The 25,809-nt window shown below is 34.6% G+C and overlaps 1 protein-coding gene and 1 long non-coding RNA gene across 8 annotated transcripts in view; one reads left to right on the top strand and one right to left on the bottom strand.

Moving 5' to 3' along the window:
- Positions 1–518: 518 nt before the first annotated feature.
- The window catches only part of CDH10 (cadherin 10), a 95,964-nt gene continuing 70,673 nt past the window's right edge, over positions 519–25,809 (bottom strand). For 4 of the 5 annotated variants that reach the window (XM_015282167.4, XM_046919529.1, XM_046919532.1 and 1 more), the window contains 7 exons: positions 20,721–20,908; positions 17,837–18,090; positions 14,432–14,568; positions 11,355–11,476; positions 4,522–4,630; positions 2,395–2,646; positions 519–1,594 (listed from right to left, as the gene is read on the bottom strand). In XM_015282167.4, the coding sequence (XP_015137653.2) occupies positions 1,101–1,594; positions 2,395–2,646; positions 4,522–4,630; positions 11,355–11,476; positions 14,432–14,568; positions 17,837–18,090; positions 20,721–20,908 (1,556 nt within the window). In that variant the 3' untranslated portion in view covers positions 519–1,100. 5 annotated transcript variants of the gene reach the window in all.
- Positions 2,446–25,700, top strand: LOC121109831. 3 transcript variants are annotated; one of them, XR_005857540.1, is made up of 6 exons: positions 2,446–2,584; positions 7,780–7,898; positions 7,993–8,170; positions 17,832–17,925; positions 20,831–20,961; positions 22,336–25,700. It is a non-coding gene; the product is annotated as an uncharacterized LOC121109831 (long non-coding RNA). The 3 variants fall into 3 exon arrangements; XR_005857538.1 differs by lacking the exon at positions 7,993–8,170 and having other exon boundaries at positions 7,780–7,921; XR_005857539.1 differs by having other exon boundaries at positions 7,780–8,170.

Raw genomic sequence — 25,809 nt, 5'->3', positions numbered from 1 at the left:
GATAGTTGCAATAGAATGCAGTGTTTTGTCATCAAGTGATTTGCCTGCAGAAAAGGTTGGTGCTTAAAAATTGTTGCTTTAACATTTTTTTACACTTTCTCCACTGCAATTACAGAACACCTCTAATGATGCAATCATGATCCAGAATGGAGGATTAGAACAAATAATCCAAGTTTTCAAAATGAATTCTTTCCTCTGATGGGTTAATTTTATCAACATGTTTTTAGAATTGTGTAATTCAAGACAAAATAGCACTTCATCTTTTTAAGCAAGATATTAACTTAGTTCAAAAAGAAAACTTTTCTTAAACATGACAACTGTAGAAAGTAACACTTTTGAGCAAGTAAATAGAGCTATGACTTGATCTTCTCCCCATGAGCTTATGCACCTCTTGCTGCACTACATGCAGTGGACAGCAGCATAGAATCACTGACACTTGCCTGTGCTGCCAGTGGAGAAATATCATGCTTTCTTCAAGACAAGAACTGATGGCCAGAAAAGGCAAGCAAGCATCAACATAGTTGTAAAAACTGGTTTATTTCTTAAAAATAAATACAAAAATATAAATATAAAACATCGGCAGATAGAATTTGATGAAATGACGTTGCACAATTTTTTTTTTTTTAAACCAGCTGCATATTACACTTATTAACACCACGTGTACATTTTGTTTCAGTTTTAATGTACAGAACAGAACATACTGGGTTTTTTCTTCTTTGCCTTCTTAAAAGCTGCACTTGCAAGGGTAGGACATGTACCTAACAGAAGCGGCTTGTACATGAGGTTGTTTAAGGGATTACCACCCTGTTCATATTTCTGAAAGTAAGGTATTTTTAATTTTAATTACTAAAATGGACAACACTGGATTTCCATAGCTTTGGCTCTTGGAAGGTGATTAAACAAAATACTGTATGTGTTCCAAGTGGCATCCTACTAGAAAGAATGAATGACATAAATGGACAAATTGAAAACAAATTCTAAAGTAAATCATTGTGCTGAATGACAGGAAAATTTTCCTGAATGTTAAATACTGTTGAGTGCAGAAGGTGTCTGTAAAATTACTTCCGCTCAAAGGAACAAAAAATGTAGCCTACTGTAGGTTAAGAAGCGTCTTTGTCACTTTCTCCTCCACCATACATTTCAGCAAGCTTATTAAACCGAGGGCCCCATTCTCGGAGGTAATCATAGTTTTGGTCTCCTTCAGTAGTACCCGACTCTAAGGAGCTCAAGGATTCAGCTATTGAATCATTTCCTTCATAGGCATAGGTTGCAAGTGAGTCATACGGTGGTGCAGAAGGATCACTATCATGCTCTTTTAGCCTTTGGTTAATGAAATCTCGGACATCTGTGTTATCTGGTGCTGAAGGAGTCCTCCGTGGTACAAATAACGTTTCAGGGATAATGTCTCGTCGGAGCTTCTTATCTTCGATAGCTGCAGGATTCCTCAGTGTGCCAATATCAAAGGCTTGGGTATCTTCCTCTCCACCACCTTCATCATTATAACTCACAATGTTGTCTCTGATGTCCTCTTTAGACAGGATCAAAGGCTCTTTCTTTCGTTGCCTCTTCAGAGCAGCAAACAGCACCACTATAACTTTAAGGGAAAGAATGGGTAAGGATTGAACAATTTTTAGTAGTGATTTCATCAGATACAACAACTTTATTTCAGTTACATTTCACCAGTTCATTTCTACCTGATAAATGGATAAACATTGCTGTCTGTATCACAGTAGCTAAGTAGAGACTCCATGAAAATGTCCTATTTTGTGTGGAGAACCATGAGCTTTGTCTATGTGCCCTTCTGGTAACTTCGATGAGTTTTAAAATAGCCAGGTTTACTCCAAAGATCTTTTCCCATTTTTAAGTATGGAGCATGTCCAAGCTGTTTTCCATCTGAACTATAGATCATTAAATGATATTCTGAGAAACACAGGATGGAAACTTTAAAAAATTTACGATTTTTTTTATACAGCACAGAAAGCTTTGGATAAACTGATTTCATATGATAAAAATATTATTTACTGGCAAATTCTGTGTGAAATATATACTGCGTGATGACTTTAAACATCTATTTAAACAAGAGATTCTCTATCTCAAAAAAGTTAAAATGAAAGACATGAAAGTGATTTTTGATTATGTTATTCTTTCTGCCTGATCCTCTTTTTAAAGACAACAAAATAATTAAAATGCATTTAGCAGTCTGAAACTTGATTTCATTTTTACTATGTCCAATTGTCAGGAGGTTTTTGCCTTAATTTCTTCTAATTTGCTGTTGAGTGTCTCTTGCAAAGAAAAGGAAACCTCATGATCATTTATTCTACCAACCTACATAGTTTTGTAAAGTGTGTCAGGCCTGAAACATTTGCTCTCAAGGGAAAGATACATTTTTCTTACCCAGCAGAATGATGATGCAGAGGAGAATGGCAATCAGTGCTCCTGTGCTGAGGCCAGCAGGGAGAAGCAGGGCCTCTGCATTGCAGGACTGCATGTTTCCTCGGCTGTCACAGGCACAAACTCGGATGGTAAGTGTGCCAGTGCTGCTCTGGATTGGATAGTCATTGTCCGATATCACCACTGGTAAGAGGTATGTACTTATTTCATGTCGACTAAAGCCATTTCTTCTTGTTAAAATTCTGGCAGTGTTATCTAGATAGGTTAAAATATGATATTATTTTTCACAGGAAAATAAAGAGTGTATCACATATAGTACATGCAAAGGATATTATTTTAGGTCACTGTTAGTATTTTGAAATGGGCTAGTCCTCATTTCATAGTGACATCTGACTTTTCTAGTGACATTCCCATTTAATCAGAAAGCTATTTATAATTTTTTACATACAGCTGGTCTGCTTCTCTGTGCCTCTGCAACACCTCTGAGTGTGATTTGAAAAGAGGATTTCTGAAAGCTTAAAATGTTTTATGGATTAATGCATGCAGTGCACAACACAGTTCCATTCCGTGGCTAGAGCCCTGAAATGAAGTGGCCAACCGAGAAAAAATAACCTTCCACTTCATGCTGTTCAACAAGCACTCTGTTTTGAAAGATTCCTCCTATGGATCTTCTGTGACAGCACCCAGGGGAATGCTATCAGTAAATATAGGATGAGATTTTCCACACCAAAGGACTTTCAACATACTGTAGAACAATGAATTATGTACGTTCACATATGGAGTAGAATTTTTGTTGGAAAAAAAAAAGACAGTTTTGAGAAGTGAATTTACTAAAGTATACTGTAGCCCACAAAAATAATGTGTATGCAGTATACTTCAGCATCAAATCTATTCACTGAGTGGCCAGAGAAGGAATGTGGGTGGTACTGGGAAGAAATGAGTTACAGAAAAAGACTGCTCCTTCTATTGTCAAAGCTACCTTATAAAACTGTGACCCAATACTAGAGTTGCTGACTTCTGAGTCCAAAAGGGAGTAAATACAGATTTAATCCATTAGAAAGAAAATTTCATTGTTATCACACAAGTGAATTTCTTGAGGCAAATGGTAAATGTCTTGCGAGACAAATTCAGACTGAACTAAAATAATTAATACAAAAGAAAGAAAATTTCACATAGAAGGGAAATACCAAGGTCAGTACCTCAGCATGGTCACTAGGATGTAGTTTTTGTTTAAAAAATTAAATGACTTTTTTTCTTCATGGCCTCCATGAACTGAAACACAAAGTTCTCTTTTACTGCATCCTTTGATTTGTTTTGGGTATCGATATGTTACTTTTTTCCCTCAACGTCAAAAACAGTGTGCCTGGTGTATTTTTTAATACCTTTCTCTGCTACTGAGAAATCTATAAGGTACCTAAATATTCAACTTCAATTATTCACTTTCCCTACTGGTATAATTTATTTTAACCAAATCTTCCTCGTGGTGTTTGCAGCCTGTTACTTCCTGTAATCTTCATCATTGATAGAGGATTATTCCCACAGCCAAGTCAAAAAACATTAACATATTTGAAGGTATTATGATATTTCCCCTGTTTATTTCTTCTGTAATCTAGAGCCCTCTCTATTGAACTGATAATGAAGGCCGAAATGGGTGTGTTGTACACATCTGACAAAACTGATCAAGTATCAAAGCAAAGCCAAAGTGGCCATGTGTTACCAGCCATAATTTTTATTCATCATCAGAAAGAAGTAAAACAAAAAATCAGGTGACAGAAATGTGACAGAAGGCTAAAGTGAAACATTTGAACTTAGAAGGCAAAGCCATTTTTTAATCTTTCTTCTGTCCTCTCCTCCCTTTATTTGGCTACTCACTGCAAACCAACATTCACTGATTTCTTCAAAATTTATTTTATACTATTTTTTTTCCAAACTAAGTTCTGCCTTCCCTACACAGATGAAAATATAGAAGTTCCAAACCACAAACATTCAAATAAAACTAATCTTGTTATTAACAGCAGCTTTAAGGGCTTCTCTACTTGTTGATAGACAATAGAAGTAAATTCAAAATATTGCAGGAATGTATGCCAGGTAGTAAAGATCTAACTTCCATGGATCAGGGATGAATTTTACCTTCATTGTCCTGAACAGTGAAATTAGGGTTAACAGCTGCTAAACTGAAGAAAAATTTTTGTCCCCCAAGAGGGTCATCTTTGTCTACTGCACTTATGGTCTGGATAAGCTGCAGGAGAAAGAAAAAAAAAAAAAAAAGCAAACAACAACAACAAAATAAAACAAAATGTATCTAGGTTTTTATGTCTGGTTGTCTTAAAACTAGAAGAGTTAAGAAACTTCATATTCAAACTACATGAATATTGATTTAATACTTAAACTGTAGGACGTATCAACTGAACAAATTTTTAAAAAATATGTAAGCTTTCTAACAAGAGCGTCCATACATATTTTCTATGGTGCTACATGCATACGTGCAAAATGGCAAGTATCAAAATAACTTAATTCTCCTTTTTTTCTTTTTTCAATATAGGTTTATATATTTTTGTAACTACATAAGGGACAAAACTATAATCAAATCAGCACCTAAGAGAAGAATTCAGAGGAGATTTTTTGCTTTTGGGATGAAAATGTTATTTCATCAAACGAATGCTTCTGATAGGGAAGTTAAAGTTTCAAATTAAATTTCAAAATAAGAACATTTCTTTCTAAAGCAAGATTTTCCTATTTCTTATTAAAGTGAATTATTTTAAAAAGATTTTCATAGTTAAAAAATGCAAGGTGAATTATCTTTGTACTAAATGCCAGATTATACTTGTAAGACACATCATAAGATACTGTACAGATTCACCACCTCAGATTGAATCCAGTGCCACAGATATACCATATCTGTTTGGAACTTGGATGGAATGCTTTCTGAAATCCCTGCAAAAAAGATTTGTGTAATACCTTCGTTTGGAAGTAACAGCAAGGGTTTCATATCTGTTGGGTAAATAAACTAGCGGCTTTTTTATCTACTGAAATTTCTAGATGTAAGGCTGACAAGATGACACTTTCCAAATAAAATACATTTTTTGACATCTTCATTGATTGCGTTTAGTGTTTGGTTTTCTTTTTGTTTGTTTTCTCCCACAGCTATAAAAAAATACTTATGATTAACATTTCTGGGGATGTATATTTTCAGTTAAACTTGCCAAAAATAATTTACTCTTGTCCAGGTTTCAGCTCAAACTGAATTGATTTTTCCTTCATTGTGTCTGGTGCAGTGCTATGTTTTGGTTTTAGGGGAAGAGCAATGTTGATAATACACTGATATTACACGCTGTTGTTGAGCAGTGTTGCACAGAGCCAAGGATTTTTCAGCTTTTCAGCTTCTTGTGGACTGGCTGGGCATCAGTCGGCAGGTGGTGAGCAATTGCTTACGCATCACTTGTCTTGTAGATATAGATAGATATATAATTAATATATATAGAATACATATATGTAGTTATCTTAACTATTATCCTTTTTTCCTCTCATCTGTCCTATTAAATAGTTTTTATCTCAACCCACCAATTCTACTTTTTTTTTTTAAATTTTCTCCCTCATCCCACTGAGAATAGGGGCAGCAAGAGAATGACTATGTGGTGCTTAGCTACCTTCTGGGTTAAACTGCAAGAAATCTTTAACCTAGATCTTTTTTTATTCTTCATATCTAATCCATCATTTTAAATTGCAGTGTTTTTCCAAGCATGCAATAACTTCTAATTTTTGACATTACTTCTTCCCTGTGGCATACTTGTTAAACTCCGTTTTTCCACTTCCCGTTCTTCCAAATGCAGCCATTTCTCTTCATATCACAGATATTGTCAGGACTGATCATTTTTAACATCAACAATTGCGCTGTTCTCCTGCTTGCCTTTACAAATGCGTTATTAACTCCCAGCTTCTCGCTTGTACATCCCAAATACAGCAACAAATTTCTTCAAGAGGCAGGGACTGGATTTCTTTTAATGCATCATCTTGTATGCTTCCTCATCCAGGGTTTTCTCTTTATCTAAATATATTTTATCACACAAACTTACAATAACTTGCTGGGTAAGCGAAATAGATAAAACATGTGTAGCATAATATTTTATTTTAAAGAATGAAACTTTTAATTATTTAGTGACTTTATAAGTAAACAGAAAAAAAATCTTCAGAAATGTTCACAAACGTAGAGGTATTATTAAGGCAAAAAAAAAGAAAAAAAAGAAAAAAGAAAAAACAGGTCAATTTTACTTCACAAGTGAAGACCGTGAAAGTGCTCCGTTGTAGGTGTTAAACCGATGAAAATCAGATAATCCTCTTCTGATTGCACACACCCATAATTTAGAATGAGTATGTCTAAAAGTTTTCAGAGATTTTTAATCTACTACAGCAGCACCAACCAATGTGCAGAACCCTTAACAGAACAACAGACAGCAGGAAATTATCTCCTACTTGTCTATCATTTCTTTTAGTAATTGTGGTAGTTCTGTGGGAACTACAGAATTTCACATTCTCGTCCTGTTTGACATTCAGATCATTTGCTTAAATTTGGATTAAAAAAAAAAATCTGTTTATAGGTTCTTATTAGTTTTTTTTTAGGTTGCAAACATCCTTTATATTTGAAATGTTTGCGTAATTAAAAAATACTGACAAATACTTGACTGACTAAATATTATGCATTTTCCCACTAGATACTGGTGTGTACCTTTAAAAGGCAAAGTTTTAGGGACAATCTTAATGAGATAGTGTGGATAGGTACATTGTTATTTACAACATTCCTAAATTCAATTGAAAAAAAAAAAAAAAAAGATAATCATTATTTGTTTTGCTTTTGCTTTTGTTCTCAATTAGAACCTGAGATTTTTTAATTATTATTATTCTATTTTAATATATTTACAGAAAATCTTCCAAGTGAAGATATTACTGAAATTTTACACTGGAAGTCCATTTATATCTCCTTTTCAAATAAAGGCACATATTCATAAAGGAAGCACTCATCATTTCACATGTCAGCCTGGGAAGTTCTTGCATTCAGGTAGTGCACCTGAATTCCACCTATATGCCATCATAAGGAACACATGTTTTTCAACAGTGTGGATGAAGTTAATTTACATTAGTAAATGTAGTCTTTGAAGGAAGCAGCATCTTTCTGTCAGCCTTTTAAAGCACTGCACATTCTTATGCAGTCTTTCAAGGACTGCACTCTGAAGTGTATTCAGACAATACATGGCTACAACATACCAATGAGTAAGGAGGACAGCAGGTTCCTAATATATTGCCAGGAAACACTCAAAATACAGATGTAGACCACAGTCAGTGATATAGGTTGTTAGATGATTTTTTTGCTTGCCTACTCCATGTTTCTTGCAGACAATTACAGTACCATCAGAGACTTGGATGGCAGATGAGATTCCATGTCCAAAAAGGAAGTATTTGACTTGCTTTCTGTTGACTTGAGCAAAAAGAGTTGTCACAACTTCTGTTTGAGGGTAGGTTGAAGTACGCCTTTCAGGTAAGTTACTGTTTTTTGTTGCCAAAATAGCCCTTTTGTACTTGTTTCCTTCAGTGTCCATTATTTCACAGGTTCTTGTCAAAATGAAGAAGAGACACTGTAGAACAGCCACTGTTTACAGTTTTTTCATACTAGCCATTAGTTCCTCCTATTCTCCAAGCCTTGTCTAATGAAGACTTGGGTCAGAGTCATATCTTATTTTCTAATCTAGACCAAGCTACTACAATGTGACAGGAAGTGATTCTTCCAGTAAGTGTTCTTTTACAGCTTTTCAGTATGTATTTATTGTGATTGCTGCTCCAGTATTTCAGTTTAAGCCATCTTGGGGCATGGTATGCATCTTATGAAAATGTGTCTTTGTTCACACAATTTTTTAATTTTCACAAATCTAACCACTTTAAGCACACACTACCACTGTGTTCTGCAGGTAAATCCAATGAATCAACAATTTTCATCTGATTATTATCCAATTGTTTATGGGCACAGAACTGATGGAAGTAATTATGAGTGTAATTAACCATGAGAGCTGTGTTGCACTAGCTTTCCCTTTTGCACAGTTGCTAGGCAGCCACCTGGAATACTATTTGTATTTTACTTAAGACAGACTCATTCTTGAAGCTTCAAGGACTCACATAGCCTTTAGTATACTCTTATTTACCTAACTCAGAAACCTCTGGGCAGTTATTGATCGCAGGGTAACTATTTAGAGTCTGTTAAATATAAGCAAATCCACTTGAACAAGACAACATTTCTCATTGGTACACCTCTTTATCTGTAATCTAGATGTATATTAGTCTCCCAGTAGTCTTTTCCTTTCTCAGTGTCTTCAAAGTATAAATCTACATTTGAGTAGAATTGAAATGGCAGACAGTAAATTCAGCCTTACAGGTCACCTACTGTTCAGTGTTACGTTTTAAATATAGATATTTTGTCTTACAGCATATCTGCTACTTGTAATGTACATTCTTGTTATATCATAGAGAAACTGAACAATACTGAGACATTAAAGCTTTCAATTCTCATTCTCTTAAATTTGTCTGTATCATTTTGTATTTTTTTAAAATAATGTTAAATAAATGAATAAGCATCTATCCAAGCACTCATATCTAATTACAAAGTTCTTTTTTATATATGAGTTGATCAGAAGCAATATAAAAAAAAAGTGGTGAAAGAAATCGAGTCTGTTTATATAATCTGTGAGGATTTAAGATTTAGGGAAAAACAAGAAAAAAAATCATACATATTTTAAAGTATCTCTGAAAGAGAATTCACAATGAGATAGACTGATTTTATATAACGCTCTGACAAGTAAAAAGTTATTAGGTATGTACACATTTGGTAAAACAAAGGTTAATAAGAGGAAGACTGCAACAAGCATACTTGGAGACCCTAAAAGATGAAAACACACCTTCTCTAATTATTTCTGAATAAGGATTCGAATACTGCAAGGAAACATGCAGTTTACCTATCTGCTATGTCTAGCTCAGGAAGGACATCCTTCAGAGAAAGGGCATGGTCTTTAAAAAGACCAGAGCAGTGCTGTATTCCTGAGGCAATACAGATCTGTTACTACAAGTCCTATACCATTGGTTATATGTTTGTTACTCAGTAATATTCAATTTCACATAAATTTAGAATCCCACAGATGCGTATGTTTATACATACATAAAAGTGACCAGAGTAGCAGAGAATGGTGAAGGGTCAAAAAGGAAAAAAAAAAAAAAAAAAACGAAAAGAAAAAGAAAAGGAAAAAGGGAGAAAAGAAAAAAAGAGGAGAGAATTGAACAGAAAAGAAAAATAGCTGATGCGGGAGGATCCAAGCCATACTTAGTATGGATTAATTGGATTCAATCCCTCAAGGCAGACTGAATTCCAAAATAATGATTCATTACTGATCTACCTGTAAGCAAGAATATAATTACATTCAAATAGATTATTCTTGTTATCCTGAATTGTATTGTTCCTTTCTCTTCCTGTGAACTGATTTTATATAAAGACTCATTTAAAAATCAGACTGTTTAAAATGATTATTTAATTAGATAATTATATAATAAATATAATGTTGGTTATCATAATGTAGTATATCTAATATTGGCACTTATTTCTAACAAGAGAGACCCTTCTGGGCTTTATAATTCAAATAAATACATATTTATATATATTATATTATACTTTTATATATTATATATTATATTATACTTTTATATGTTATATATATATTATACTTTTATACACACATTTAGCTTCTTAACTGTTAGTCATAAGTCCTTAGAGTTCTTTCTTTCTTCTTTTCTTTTTTAACTGGCAGCCATTTCTGAATGTGAACAGATTTGTTATTAATTTGTGGATTAATGCATTTCCTTTTTTTTTTTTTTTTTTTTTTTTTTTTTCAGCCAGAGGTGCTGGTGCAACTCGGATTAAAAATCAGTATTCTACATTTTTAATTCTAAATCAAAATCTTAAATTTGAATTAATTAAGATCTTAAATTAGAGTACATAGGCAATAATGCACCTATCATATTGAGCAAATATTGCTCAATATTTTTAAGAATTTAATATGTTATAAACATGAAATGCAAGCTCTTTGTTGTAATTTCCGACAATTGATGCTTTAGAAAAAGAATGGCAGCTTGGGTGCAAAACTTGTGATGCAAACCAAATGTTATACCTGTAGGACTGAAATGGTTAAGAGAAGCTAACACTTCTCCTATCTGAAATGCTTGCACTGAGGTTCTACTGTGACCATTTTAGAGCAATTATTGCTGCCTGACTGTGTTCTGGGACATGCTGTGCTGTAATAGGCAAACAGTTCTTAGCAGTTCTAATAAGCAGCTGCCTATTAGGAACTAGATATTAAGCACTGCAGTCATTCTGCTTGAATTCAAGTATGCCTTCTGTAGTCCGTAAGAAGCAAATCAAAATCATATATTACCATTTAAAAATATATATATGTATTTTGTGCTTTACTCTCAAAAACTTTTGCTGGAATAATGAAAGACAAATATTACAATTGGAAAAGTGAGACAGATGCATATGTGTGTAATCACCACTAGCATGGAAATATATGTGAAGTTTGCCACTTGTGAGTTATTTAAAAGATCAGTAAAATTTTTTTTTAGTACTAAAGTATAGTATTTTGCTTTCTCTGAGAAGGTAATGACAAAGCTAATTATGTCCGTATTTCTTGAGCTAATCTAAATAGGCAAAAATACTACAGAGTTAGGTTGAGAAGAGTGCTAAATCACGCAGTGTTGTTGTTGAAATAAGTTGGTATTTCATTGTAAGCCTCACGTAGTAAGCTACTTGCTGTATTCATTTTCAACATCTGAAAGGTGTTTTGGACATAATTTCTCCCAAATAACAGGCAAGAATAATCAACAATTGAGTACCATAGCCAAATAAGACAGTAGCAAGTGTTTTATCAAAGGCATACCTGTCCGGCTCTTGCATTTTCACAAACAAAAGTATCGTAGAATACAGCAAACTGTGGGGCATTGTCATTAACATCCAAAATTCGTACATAGACAGGAACACGGGTAGTATCTTTCAGGTTGTCTGACGAGAAAAAGATGAATGAATTTATTTTACTACTAAAACTATTCTATCTTCCAAATTTAATGAGTAACAGATATTTAAGATTAGGTTTGGAATTGGTGGAAAAGTAAGAGGATGACTTTGATTTTAAATATATATATATATTTGAATCTAGTGAGCAATTAAGACTTTTACATGAAACTAGTGGAGCTACAGCTGATGTTTAATGTAAATATAGCATGTGGTAAATATGACCATTACTATAATGACAACTTTATTCTGCGGACTCAAGTGAATCTTTCTGATATAAGGTTTTGAATTACAAAATGAATTGCAATTAGTTTAACACAAAAGAGATACATTATTAAAGCTCTCCTATGTCTTAATAAGCAGGGAGAAAATTTTAAAAAGTCAAAGTATCAATAAAAATCAGAATCAATTAAAGTTTTTATGTTTAAATTGCCTTAAAAAATGCAAATGTAATTTTTCAGACCTTAGAAACACTTACTGTTGTTGGTTTTAACCTATCTCCTCAAATGCTCAAACCTTAGTATCATTTAGAATGCAATCCCTTGCAGATCAAGCTGACCTACAAAGAATCTGAAATAATGCCTTAGATTAAAAATGCAGCTATTTCTTGGAATTGTGCTGGATATCCTATAGCTTAAAAACTGTATGTTTTTGCTACTTTAATGGAATAGATGCTGGGGCCTGTCCTCTTCAATATCTTTATTGATGACCTGGATGAGGGCATTGAGTGCACCCTCAGTAAGTAAGTTTGCAGATGACACCAAGTTGGCTGGAAGTGCCGACCTGCCTGATGGTAGCAAGGGATCTGGACAGGCTGGATAGCTGGGCTGAAGCCAATGGGATGAGGTTCAACAAGACCAAATGCCGGGTCCTGCACTTTGGCCACAACAACCCCAGGCAACGCTACAGGCTTGGGGCAGAGTGGCTGGAAGACTGTGTAGAGGAAACGGACCTGGCGGTGTTGACTGACGCTAGACTGAACATGAGCCAGCGGTGTGCCCAGGTAGCCAAGAAGGCCAATGGCATCCTGGCTTGCATCAGAAACAGTGTTGCCAGCAGGAACTGGGAAGTAATTGTCCCCCTGTACTCTGCAACTGGTGAGGCCGCACCTCGAGTACTGTGTCCAGTTTTGGGCCCCTCACTGCAAGAAAGACTTTGAGGCCCTGGAGCATGTTCAGAGAAGGGCAACAAAGCTGGTGAGGGGTGTGGAGCACAGGGCTTATGGCTGAAGGAGCTGGGATTGTTCAGTCTGGAGAAGAGGAGCCTCAGGGGAGACCTTACTGTGAGGTCTCTGTAACTACCTGAAGGGAGGTTGTAGTGAGCTGGGGGTTGGCTTTTTCTCTCGTGTAACCAGCCATAGGACTAGAGGGAATGGCTTCAAGCTGCACCAGGAAAGGTTCAGGCTGGATGTTAGGAAATACTACTTCTCTGAAAGAGTGGTCAGGCCCTGGGATGGGCTGCCCAGGGAGGTGGTGGAGTCACCGACCCTGGAGGTGTTGAAGGAACATTTGGACGTTGTCTTGAGGGACATGGTTTAGTGAGAAGTATTGGTGGTGGGTGGATGGTTGGACTGGGTGATCCTGTGGATCTTTTCCAACCTTGGTGTTTCTATGATTCTATGATTCTAAACATTCAGGAAGAGCTGATGTTAAGTTCACGTGTAACTTATAACATTTTTGCTGGAGAGTGTGATGTTGGTCCTTTCACATGCTGAAATGTTTTAAATGGCTGGTTTTGAACATTGTTCTCACACCGTTTTGCATTTTTGTACTAACTTTCCAAATATGTTCTGTTCTTATAGTTGCTCTCCGACTGTGTCATGCTTCAAAGTTAATATTTTTAAACTGATCTCCTTCCATACTTTCTCAAAAACTTGTGTATCTCTTTGGAGAAGTTTAGCTATTCTATGTAGGTCTAGAATGTAAATTCTCTCAAACTATCCTGACAGGGAAGTAAGTTTAACCTTATGATAGAGGCATAAAATTATAATAAGTTTCTTTGATATATAAGTACTTTTGAGTATTACTCTTACAATAGTGGGCAGGACTGTGAAATAGAGGAAGCTTAGGAACATTCATTGCCAGAAAAAAAGTATAGCTTTTGGATGTGCTTGCTATTACCAGCCCATTGCAGGATACATCTGGGGTCCTGACTACAGAAATAGGACTAGGACGGCTAAGAGTGGTTAAATGAGTGGACATGATGTGCCACTGAGTTCTTTGCATTGTAGTTCCTGCCAGTCGTACTTCACTGCTGATCAGCAATTTCTGTTTTTTTTTTGTAGTGATTTAGAGTTAACCCTAAAAATTCAGTGGCTTTGAAAGTGTAAGACCTACTCTAGCTATTTCAAAGATCAGACTTTTGTCACTTAGAAAATTTCCTTGCAGGAGGATTAGATTTAATCTCAACCATGTAGCAGGACCTCATCTTTCTTCTTTGTACTTTCAACATGAAAATATCTACAAGGCTATAATTTGAATAGTCTAAGAAATGTTATACTTTAGTGATCAAGTGCAACTCAGCTAACTTCTAAGATTTATTGATTCCAAGAACTGTAGATGTAGGTAAAAGTTTTTTTGTTGTTGTTTTGTTTTTGTTTTTCTTTTTTCTCCCCTGAGGAAAAGAAGAAAACAATATAGACAAAAGCATAGATTACAATCCTGAAATCTGCTACTGTAACATCAAAATCCTGTCATTTTCCTCAAAGGAAAGGAAGGAAACAATTAGCCCAGCACTACATTTAATTGGGTAACATTTCAGAAGTTGCTTGGATATTAATGGTCATGGTTAGAAAAAGGTGAGGTGGAAAAAAGACAACATGGAGATAGCTGCTGTTAGCTATACCCAACGTAATTCCACGGACTATCTCATAGATTGGAGTGAGAAGAAGGAAATGTAACTTTGCAGGCTAAGGAAATGGAATGAGAAAATACCAAACTAGCTTACTGATCTCAGCTGCTATAACACTGAGATTGTGCCATTGTGATATCTCACGGTCCAGTGGCTTAGAAGTATAGATGGATCCATTTCCAGAATGAATATTGAATATCCTGTCAAGATCTGTATGACGATCCAGAGAAAACCTATATTCAAAGAAAGAAAAAATGTTGTTAATTGATAAAAAATCAAAGAAAGCATTTGTTTCACAAGTCAATACAGATTTTGGGCTGTCTATTAAAAATATTGCTTTTCATAAAACAAATATTTTGTTTGTGTAAATGAAGTGCTTCCTTTCTTTTCTCCTTATGATCATTGGTAGTTAATGTAATGATTATGTCTAAAATTGTATATGCAAATTTGTAAAAATTCTCATGATTAGGTCTCTAGAATGAGGAATAAAAATTGAAAGATGTCATAAGTCATAAAAAGTATGATATAATAGTGTAATACTTTATCATCAGAACCTTCATAGACATATAAGAGGATCACAAAAAATAAAGTCAAAATTTCAATATAAGAATTAAAGCATTCTTTTAATCTTGAAAGGAAAATTCTCTCTGATGTTCAGTTCCTCCAGACTGAGACTGACAGCTAATTTCTGAGCATTTCAAAAGTACTCTTATAAACTTCATTTCTGTGCTTTGGGATATGTTAAATTAACAGAGATGGAATTAAAAAAATTCAAAACTATAAAAATTAGATCATATACAGAAATTCCACTTTCAGAATGTTAAAGCATCTTCAATGGTGTTATAGTTGCTATACATATTCAGACAAAATTTCTTCCATCACAATACGGCAGATATGTCAAACTATGATCAGCAAAATGTTCTTTACTTCGTTTATCTCTAATATTCAACTCTGCCTTCAAAGTTAAGATTAAACCTTTGATGTGGAGTAAGATGTAAGATTTTGTGAGGTAAAGATCATTTGTCTAATTCTGGCAGTATTAGGTCAATTTATTATGCAATTCGTTAAAAATAATCATTTATGTTTCTATGAACTTTTATGACTGACCTAAACATTCCATTAAGTGTACCAATTTTTACAATATAATATTTAACTGGATTGAGTGAAATGAAAAAATGCCGCAATATGAAAATGTCTGCAACGTTTTGGTGCGTTTCATTGCTTCATTTCACCACTTTCAACAAAATAAACAGGTAAAAACAATTAAGCAAAAAACAACAAACAAACAAAAAAACCCAAAAACCCAAACCAACAAAAAAATGACTAAAAACAAAACAAGAACAAAATGAAAAAAGAAACCTAGTACAACTAGAACAGCCAAAACCACAGGAAAAACTTGCTCTAATACTTTTTTTCCTCACCCAGTTGTCTATAAGTAACTTAGCATCTAACAAAATGTTATATTTTTCAGAGAAATTATACTTAAGACTATTATGTTTATGTGATAAAAAAACTGATTTCCTTCATCCATGTTAGGAGCTTTAAATAGGAAAATAACTTATTTTGACAGTAATTTGTTTTTTGTCAATAGGCAATAATCATTTTACTGTTTTCCAAAATCTATGCCAATATAGTCTGATTATAAAATTATATGCCATTTCATGTTAGATGTGGCATGATATCATGTTAGATAAATATATACTTTTACCCACTTCAGATGGCCTGCAAATTCTACTGGAATTAGAAGTTTCAATTAAAAAAAACCTCCACTCACTGAGTAGAAATTTAAAAAAATACTGAAAGGAGAAGCTGCAGACACTAAATTTATGGGAACTTGAACTTATTTAGAATTTGAGTGAACAGAAACTAGTATTTGAAAAGAAGTAGTTAAAAAGAAAGTTAAAGCCTGAGTTAATTTTACAACCCAAAGCTGTGATTTTTTTATTTAACATTAGCATTTAAATATACAAATTGCCTTAATGTCAAAATAATATGACAACTTCAAAATATTTGAGTTTAAATGCCGACTTTTCACGTTAGGGGTGAACACATATTACTTTGTATTTAATGTATTTAATTTTTGTTGGAAAAAGTGAAAGCTTATAAAAGTTTACTCTAGGTACCTAATTATTCTTTGAAGTTGAGAGACAAGCAAATACTGAAGGGAAGAATTTGACCTATGCAGTGGGAATTGTTTTAAAGTTCCTGTCTTTAACTGTGTAGCACTAAAAGAAAGGTTTAAAAAAAAAAAAAAAAAAAAAAAAAAAAAGCTGTGTAACATGAAGAACATTGTCACAGTTTTTAATTTTTCTTTGTAGTGAACTAAATCTAAACAATCCCCTTCATTGTTTATTTCTTTTTCCTCCTTCATTGTTTTCATTTTGCCAACATGCCTCTTCTAAGTTATTTTCTTTAGGGGAATGACAAAGACATCAGCAGAACATAGAAAAGTTATATAAAACACTTTTTAAACTGCTATTCTTTCTAAGTAATACTGATGAAGGAAATGTAGTCCTTCAGTTCATTGAGATATATCAGCAACAAAATGAGTAAAAGTGCCAAGTTTGTTCCTTTTCCACTCACAATTATGAAACATAACTGCTAAAATTGTCAGTTGTCTCATGAAATTGGAGTGGATAAAGATGCAATGCTAAGTTATTTATATAGTCTACAATTTTAGAGGCTTGGTGCTTTCATCTGCTATCTTTTCTATACACATAAATAACCACAGGAGAAAATTAGCTTCAATTTCAATTCATAATACAGTTTTTCCACCTGGACCTCATTCAGCTGCATGTGACAATTTAGTTCAAAGTTAGTAAATAACATGTTTTTTTGCCAAATATAGTTTTTGTACTTTGTTAGGCATTTCAGGCAAGGCATATCCAACTTGGACAGATTGTCTTATCTGTTTCTTAAGACTTATGTATTGTAGCAACAATAAGCAAACTAACTGACTAAACAAAATAAGATACAGTTAACTATAACCAGCTAGATGTGATCTAGCAAGTAGGATCAAGCAATATGCACAGAAGAGATATTTTGAGGATTAACCTTTGAGGGTCTAATTTCTTAGGGAACTTGAGTAAACACCAGAATTATTCTATTCTATGTAGCAGTCACATTGGTAGTGTGTATGACAAGAACCAGAGCCTGGCACTGCATATTTTCCAGGACTAAATGGAAAAAGAAGTTAAATCCCTCACCCATAGACTAGTTTTGCAATTTTTCATATTCTGAAGCAAGCAGTCCTAAAGAGCCTACTTGAAATCAGTGTGTAATTTTATGTTTTCTGAGATAGGAAGTACTAAGAAGCACTTATTCTGGGTATTGAGTGCAAGTGAATGGCTGTTCCCCGAAGTGTCTGAGGCTTACAGATAGATAGCATCATTTTCAAATCTGTCTACTTGGCACAGTAGTAAATATGAGAAAAAACATTAGCACCTTCTACTACGTCTCTTAATATTTTCTTTACCAAATTTCTTTCTTTACAAAGATTACCTTATAGGGCTTGAAGCTGAATCAGGATCTCGTGCCATTACTGTTCCTATTATTGTCCCCAACTCAATATCTTCATGAACCTCAAAAAGGTAAGAAGATCTGCTGAAGACAGGAGGCTCATCTACATCCTCTACAGAGATTTTCACAATAGTTGTATCTTTGAAAGGCCCAAGGTAATAGAAGCGTGGATCCACATGTGTATTCTCAGCTTCTACTTTCAAGGTATAAAGCCTTCTTGTCTCATAGTCCAAGGGCTAAAAATGAAGATGATGATTAACTAGTAAATTATATTACTTATTAACAAATGTTGACCTGTATACACAGCAAAATGTTGACCTATATACACAAGGAAGACTGAAGCCTTCACAGATCTTGTTCTAAGCTGGGATAACCCTAACACAGTTCAAATTTTCCAGAGTAAAAATCACATTCCCTACTAAGAAATTCTCTTTTTTTTTACAATTTTCAGAAATTTTAAGGGGAGTTTCTGTAACTAAATAATACTTGAATTAAGATAACACTAATTGCAGAAAGATTTTTCCGTGCAAATTTACTAGTCATTTGGTGAACTTTACAGTTCTTTCACAAGCACGGGAATATGAAATAATATTATAAGCATTCAAGAGTCTTAAAATACAGATTTAAAATTTTGACATTGCAATATGACAAGGTGCATAATACTAATATTACTCAGGAACTACTATACACACCTCAAAATTCTGTATTTTAATTATCAAACAAATACCTGACCTTCAAAATCAGTGGTAGATTTTTATTATTTATTTATTTATTTATACTGTTTATTCAATACTTTTAGGGACAGGGATTTTAAATGCTTTATATATAGTAAGAGCTTAATTTTGTTCCTCATCACTGAATTTCGTCAAACATCTTTTTTTTTTTTTTTTTCAAGATAGATTTAACAATTTTGTCAGCAGCTCCTTTTTAAAATGGAAGCAAAAGTTTAAAGGTTAGAAACAATTGTGGATACAAGAAAAAAATAACATCCATCTGTTCCTTCGAATGTTTCCAACTCTCATATATGGAAAGTATTAGCTAATTAACGATACTTCCTTAATTCCATATTAATCTCACAGGGTTACCAAACTCATTTTTCTTCATCAAAAATGGATGGTAGAAGACTTGTTTCTTTTCTCTTTGCTGCCTTTAAGTACAAATTATTGTTCATGCAAGACACTAGGAAGACAGCCTAGAACAGAGAGATGCAGTCCAGACAAAGAACTGTAGTCTTCACACTGCTCCAAACTCTCTTTTAAAAGCAGTCAGAGCAGAAGAAAGAATATCTAAGAATATGCCTAGGAAATGCATCATAGTGTTGTTATCTAAGCTAAATATGTGACTACTGGTATTGTCTATAAAGCACAGCATGCTGCTACTAAGGGATGCTGCCTTCAAGCCTAGAGTAAAAGAAGCCATGTTAGTCCAAATAGATAAAATTATGGCACAGCAGCAATGAAGTTAAGCAATTATTTTATCTTTCTCTTACACTGAGATATAGTAATTGATGTACTTTGTAGAGAAATAGCAGTTATTTTAGTTACTCACCAGTGAAAACTGAAATCACAAATTGGGTAAATAATAAATACTTTCATAATAGAACATTCTGAGCATATTTTTTTCTTGCTAGTTAATACAATCGTCTGTGCTCTCTGAATGATAAGCTACTTAACAATACAAGAAAGCATCCTGGAAATTTCAGAACGTGTCAGGTTGCTAAAGTCAAAACTAGAAGAACTTATTCATTATAATTCACTGGTGATATTTTTGGAGCTGATATCTTATAACATGAACTTCTCACACTTGCTCCAGTTGTTAGTCTATCTTGTTCAAGACTTTATTGATTTAATATAATAAAAGTCTGTCTAAGAAACCTCAAGCAAGCAAGGAAGAAACAGCCCAAGCCTTCGCAAACTTCTAGGAAAAGGAAAAATATCTGGTCCCTAACTTGGTATTTTCAAACCTTCACAGATAAATTTCAATGAAAGAACACAAAATAACATAGCTTACAAAAAGAAACTCACTGTCATCTTTTCAGAATGTATCTTTACCTTGGTTGTCATTATCAAGAGATGTGGAAAGGGATGCTGTTGTAGTGTTTTGTTTGTTATGTCATGCTTAAGGTGTTAGTTTGTGTTAGAAATACTGCATAGATTCTTTAGGAATGCTCAAAATCCCAAAGAAAAGGACTGGGGCACTTCTGGAGGAAAAATTGTTGAGGACCAGGAGAATGGCATTTCTATCTCTGAGATCTTACACCTATGAAAGTGCTTAGCGACAGAAGACAGAACTAAAGCTAGCTCTGAAACATCTACCCCTCCATTATGCACTACTTGTGTGTACCAGCTGGCCTCCTGGAAACAGAAATAAAACAATATAGCCTGTGATAGTTTCCACAATTATAATTGTGTTTCTTGGCATATGCTTGTCTCCTAAATTGACACTGAATGGATGACAATCTCAAAGAAGGAAAGCCTATGTTATTCAGTAATGAGTTAAGTGCATATTGCTTGCTGAAGAAAATAGCTTCCATGAATACTAGATAAATCTATTTGAAATCATAGAAATAATTAGTACTAACATTGTGAATGGCCCATTTTTTTGCATATTTAGCTGGCAATAATGCTTTAAACCTGAATCTCTGTGTCTCAGTGATATCGCTTCCATGTGTTATTTCTATTTCATCTTGAAGGGAAATAGTACCATTCAGTCACCAGTGGGAAAGTATTTGGAAATGTTAAACAGTTAGAATCTCCATCACATGATCTAAGCGCTTTTTTAGAAAAAAGTGTGCCATCACATTGGCAACAAACTTGCACCATAACATTGACACCAAAGCTATTTAGTGAAACTTTTTAATAGACACCTTTCGCACAGTAATGATGCCTTCCTGTGTGTCCCTCTGTGTCACGATGTCAAACATATCTGTCCCATCACCATCTATGATTCTGTATTCTACTTCTGCATTTTTTCCAGTGTCTGCATCTGTGGCTTTGATGCTGCCAATAGGTGTCCCAACTGGAGAAGACTCAGGAATGCGGAGGTGGATGGTACCTGTAAAAGAGACAAAGAGCCACTCAGGAGCCCCATAAGCCATTACACATGCAGTAAGGAACATCATCTGCAGTTTTTTGTTTATCTTTTATTCTAGAGATTTTCCTTTGTAATACATTTGAGGCAAAGAATTACATATGGGAGTACTTCAGGGAAAAGAGTGAAAACTGTAGAGAAACAAAATCAGAGAAAAAAAAGCCCAGAATAATAGTTGAAAAGGCCTTCTATTTTCCATTTTTATTTTCCAGAAAATGTTCAATCATATATATATATTTTTATTTGCATAATTGCTGAAACAGCATGGAAAAGATTGCTCTATGATCCCTTCAGGCTTTACTCTTCTTAACAATGATTTTTTTTTCCCCATTAGTATTTAATGTGAATCTTTTGGGATGCATTTTACATCTAAGACCAAAACTTCCCTTACTTCTCCAGCCAAGTATAAGAAGCAAATTGAAATTTCAGCTTTCAAAATTAGATCATCAGGTAAAGTATTAAATAAATAGGGGGAAGAGTTATGAAAATCCACAAGTGGTTGGACCCAGCAGCAGGTCCCAGGAAGCAGCACACATATATCCAATTAAATAAATCAATAAAGGAAATTAGTAACTTGGTGTGATCAGAAAGAATTATGGGGAACGGCAGTGGCAACACAATCCCAATGTATCCTCAGGAAAACAGAGGTGAGGATTTTCCATGTCTTTTAATAGAGTATGTTGCAAGGCAACTACAGAGTGACAAAGGTACTGTTTCTGTTTTTGAGGAGACTGACTGAAAAAATAAAAGCACTCTTTTTCACTCAAAAGTTTAAGAATTTCTCTTATTCTGCAAAATTATTTATTTTCTTTGTCATTATTTTGTAGTTCACCAACATTAAAAAAGAAAAAAAAGAAAAACAAAAAAAGCCTTCAAACACATTCACATATACTTTATTTACTAAATCTTGAATAGAGAAGACTAAAATTGAATTTCTTACAATTGTTTCAGCACCTTTTGATATGAAACTGGTATACAGCACCAGAATTAATACTTCATGACCATAAACACTCCATATTCTATTTCTGTGAATTCATTTCCTTTCAGTTGCTTTTTGGTGTTTAGGTCAAGTGATTTATTTTGCATTTGCTCTGAGATATTCATTACCGTTCTCTAAAACCTAAATCTGTGTACTTTGCTACATTAGTGTTTAATCTCTGTGTAATCTGTTAATGTTAAAAAAGGAAAAAAAAAAAAAAACCAAACAGTCTCGACTGTTCTCCATTTAGTGTTTGTTCAGTCCTGTGTGAGACTACACTGAAAGACTTCTCCCACTGTATCAGAACATAACTACACAAACTAGATTAGTCTTGCAGAACTCTACTGTAAATTCCTTTTGTTTCATTGTTCTTCTTCCCCAATGAGAGTCATATTGTTTGCATTTATTCCAGAGGGTGATGTTCTTACAGATGTTGGTCAAGATTAAAATGGGAGTATCATGGAAGAAAAAAGGTTCTCCACATACCAAAGAGAGTGGAAGCAAGGTGAAAGATTGTCTACATATCCATGTCAGTGGGCACAATATCTTTACTTCTGGAAAACAGTTGGAAGTATGACAATTGAAACAATGATCCGAAAACTGTCTTTAATCGTCCTTCTTTTCAGAACCTTGATAACATATTTGTGCAGGCAGAGCAGGAAGGGCACAAGGTGCTGCTTTCTTCTGATCTGGGAATACTAGAGTGCAATACTCTATTGACACATAGTGACCACCTGTCACAATGGGCAGGCTGAGACAGAAACCCAGACTGAGAGGCAGTTCCCTGCTGATGTGTGACCCAGGCAGTGCACCTGAGGAGTGAAAGACCTGCCCAGACCTTCAGCTGTGGGAAATTCCAGAATCTGGCATGAAGGAAGAACAAGGTGTCATGGGTGCAAGTGTGCCCAGATTGATGAACTTTTTGAGCAGGTGTCCAGAGTGTGAAGGCTGACTTAGTTACCAAGCCACTCTCCATCTTATTTGAGAAGTTGAGGCTGTCAGGTGAAACCCCCAGTGGCTGAAAATGACAAAGACCTTGGGAACTAGAGGCTGGTAAAAGCCTCACATCTCTGCCTGGGAAGATCATAGAGTGGATCCTCCTGGAAGAGATCGTATGGCACATGCAAGATTCATCAAGATCACACCTGACCAATCTCATAGTCTTCTATGATGGAGCAACAGCATCAGCAGACAAAGGAAATGCAACTGATGTAGGCTATCTGGTCTTATGCAAGGCCTTAAGTCATGGACCTGCACCGCATTCGTATCCATAATTTTGAGAGAGATGGGTTTGGGTTTGAAGGATACACTATTCAGTGGATACAGAATTGTTTGGATAACTGTATCCAGAGGATGGTTTTCAATGGTTCCATGTCACAATTAGCGGCCCCGAGGGGTCTGTTTTGGGACCAGTGATTTTTAACATCTCCATCAACAACATAGAGAGGATAGAGTGCATCCTCATCAAGTTTGCTAACAAGACCAAGTTGAGTGGTGCAGTTGACACAATAGAAGTAAGGGATGTCATCCAAAGGGACCTGGACAGAATTGAAAATGGAACCCACATGAAACTAATGAAGTTTAACAGGGCCAAGTCGAAGGTATTGCGCCTGAATCAGGGCAATCCCAGATATGTGTGCAGACTGGGAGAAGTACTCATTGAGAGCAATCCTACAGAGAAGGATTGTGAGTCCTGGTGCATGAACCAGCAGTGTGTGCTTACAGCCCAGAAGGCCAAGAGTTTTCTGGGCTGCATCAAAAGAACGTTGGCCATCAAGAAGAGGGAGATGACTGATCCTCTCTACTGTCCGCATATGACCCCGTCTGGAGTACTGTGTCCAAACCCAGGGCCTCCAGCAGAGGAAGGTTGTGGAGCTGTTGGAGTGGGTCCAGAGGAAGGGTTCTGTGTTAAATGTCAGCATGTGATCACAGGAGAACACAATTAGAGGAACAGTCACTGATACAGACACAGTTTTAAGGGGATTTTTAAGTGTTTGGAAAAATATTCTGAAGAGGGCCCAGTCTATACATTAGGGCAAAGAGGACAAAGAGGAATCTATGTTTTTTTTTGTGTGTGTGTGTGTGTGTGTGTGTGTGTTTGTTTTTGATGAAAACAAAAAACATAGTTTTTCATAATTCCAATGAGTTTCTTTGTGGGAGAAGTTTAATTCATCCTTTTATATTACTGAGTCCTGTGAAAACATATCAAAATTTGTAATAATTGATAAATTTCATAAGAATACAATCATCTTATGAACCTAACAGGAGTCTGTTATTAGTAGAACAGAACTGAGCAGGCATAAGTTCTCACAGTCTCATTGAATTCTATTTAGAGATTAAAAATAAAGATTCCTAAAAAAAAAAAAAAAAGAAGTAACCGTTGACTTTTAACTTTGTTATAACCAGTGAAATTACATTAACCTTTATAAATATTTTAGATTTCATTTCTAGTGAAACATGTTTGTAGTTAGCATGACTATTGGCAGAGAGAAAAACAAAGTAAAACAAAAGCCCACCAAGAATTAAAATTAATTTAAACAAAAGGTCCCATCTAATTCACACTGACAGTAGAAAAATGCACATTTATTTCTGAGATGCTACACCAGATCCTCATCCGAGTCCAATGAATATCATGTTGGACTACCATATAAGTCATGTAAATACAGTCTAGAAAGCTGATTCCACTGTTCTAGGTATTAGTTTCACACAGTGTTTAAGAAACAAGAACAGCAAAACAGAAAGACAAGGAAGGAAGAAGAGAGAAGAGAACAGGGAAGGCTTAACTGTATATTTAATACTTAAAAAACATCGTGGAGATACAGAAGGACATAAAAAGACAAATTAACAATAAATACTGTCCAGAATAGGGCTTGTGCAGCTATGCACAAACTGTAAATATTCAGTTGTTTGTGATATTCCTATTTGAGTGTATTATAAATCCCATACTGATAAACATCTTACCTAAATACATATATGCTTTAATTACAGTGCTAAATTGAACAAAAGCATGTACTCCATTTGTGCCGTAAGAACATGCTAAAATCAGAATCATTAGAACCAACTTCAGTTATTGTAAGCCTGGAGGATGATTGTCAGTAACTACTGGATTTAGTGGAGAAGAAGAACTATTTGTTGAGAATAACCCAAACCATTTTGCAAATATTATGATTTCAGTGCATGCAAAATATTTCAAATACATTTAAAATACATAAACTTTAATGAATTTCTAGTAACATAAATTTCCGTGTTATATAGAGATCAATAACGGTTTCATATTTTAGTTTGAGGTTAAAATGTCTTGATAGCTATACTTTCAACAGTTAAAAATTAGTATAAAATGCTTTGGTCAACATAAGTAATCAAAAAATAAGTTAAATGCCATTTACTTCACTTCTGGAGATCTATCAGATTTTGGAGCACTATAACTAGAGAAGTACAAATCTGCTTGATTTCCTGCAAGTAATTCCTTTTTCAAGTTCTACATGATTAAATATTTAAGCAGATAATACAATTCAAACATTTCTGTATACCTGCAACAACTATGTGTTTTATTTTCTGGTAGGGGAATCTCTAGGAATTAAGCAATAGGTAAGGGGAAAGAAAAACACTGCTCTAATGCTCTTATGAATTCACCTCTCACCCTCTCCCATAGAACTGGAAGGTATCCTAGACCTGCCATCACTATAGCTGATCATGTAAATGTTTTCCTAACAAATAAGTGCTGTAACATTTAATATTCTGCTTTAATAATAGTGAATAAATCAGTACATAAGCCTTTTTGTTGTTGTTGTTCATGTGTGTCCTGTAATCTAGATTTACTCTAAATTAAACCAGATGGTGATTGCTTAACTCTTTAGTTTGAAGCTCTTATAGTGCAGAACAACAA

The sequence above is a fragment of the Gallus gallus genome, chromosome 2 (genome assembly GCF_016699485.2).
Source record: "Gallus gallus isolate bGalGal1 chromosome 2, bGalGal1.mat.broiler.GRCg7b, whole genome shotgun sequence".
In the NCBI taxonomy this organism is placed as follows: domain Eukaryota; kingdom Metazoa; phylum Chordata; class Aves; order Galliformes; family Phasianidae; genus Gallus; species Gallus gallus.
Note: the sequence above shows the minus strand (reverse complement) of the source record. Positions and strands in the feature narration are given on the sequence as shown.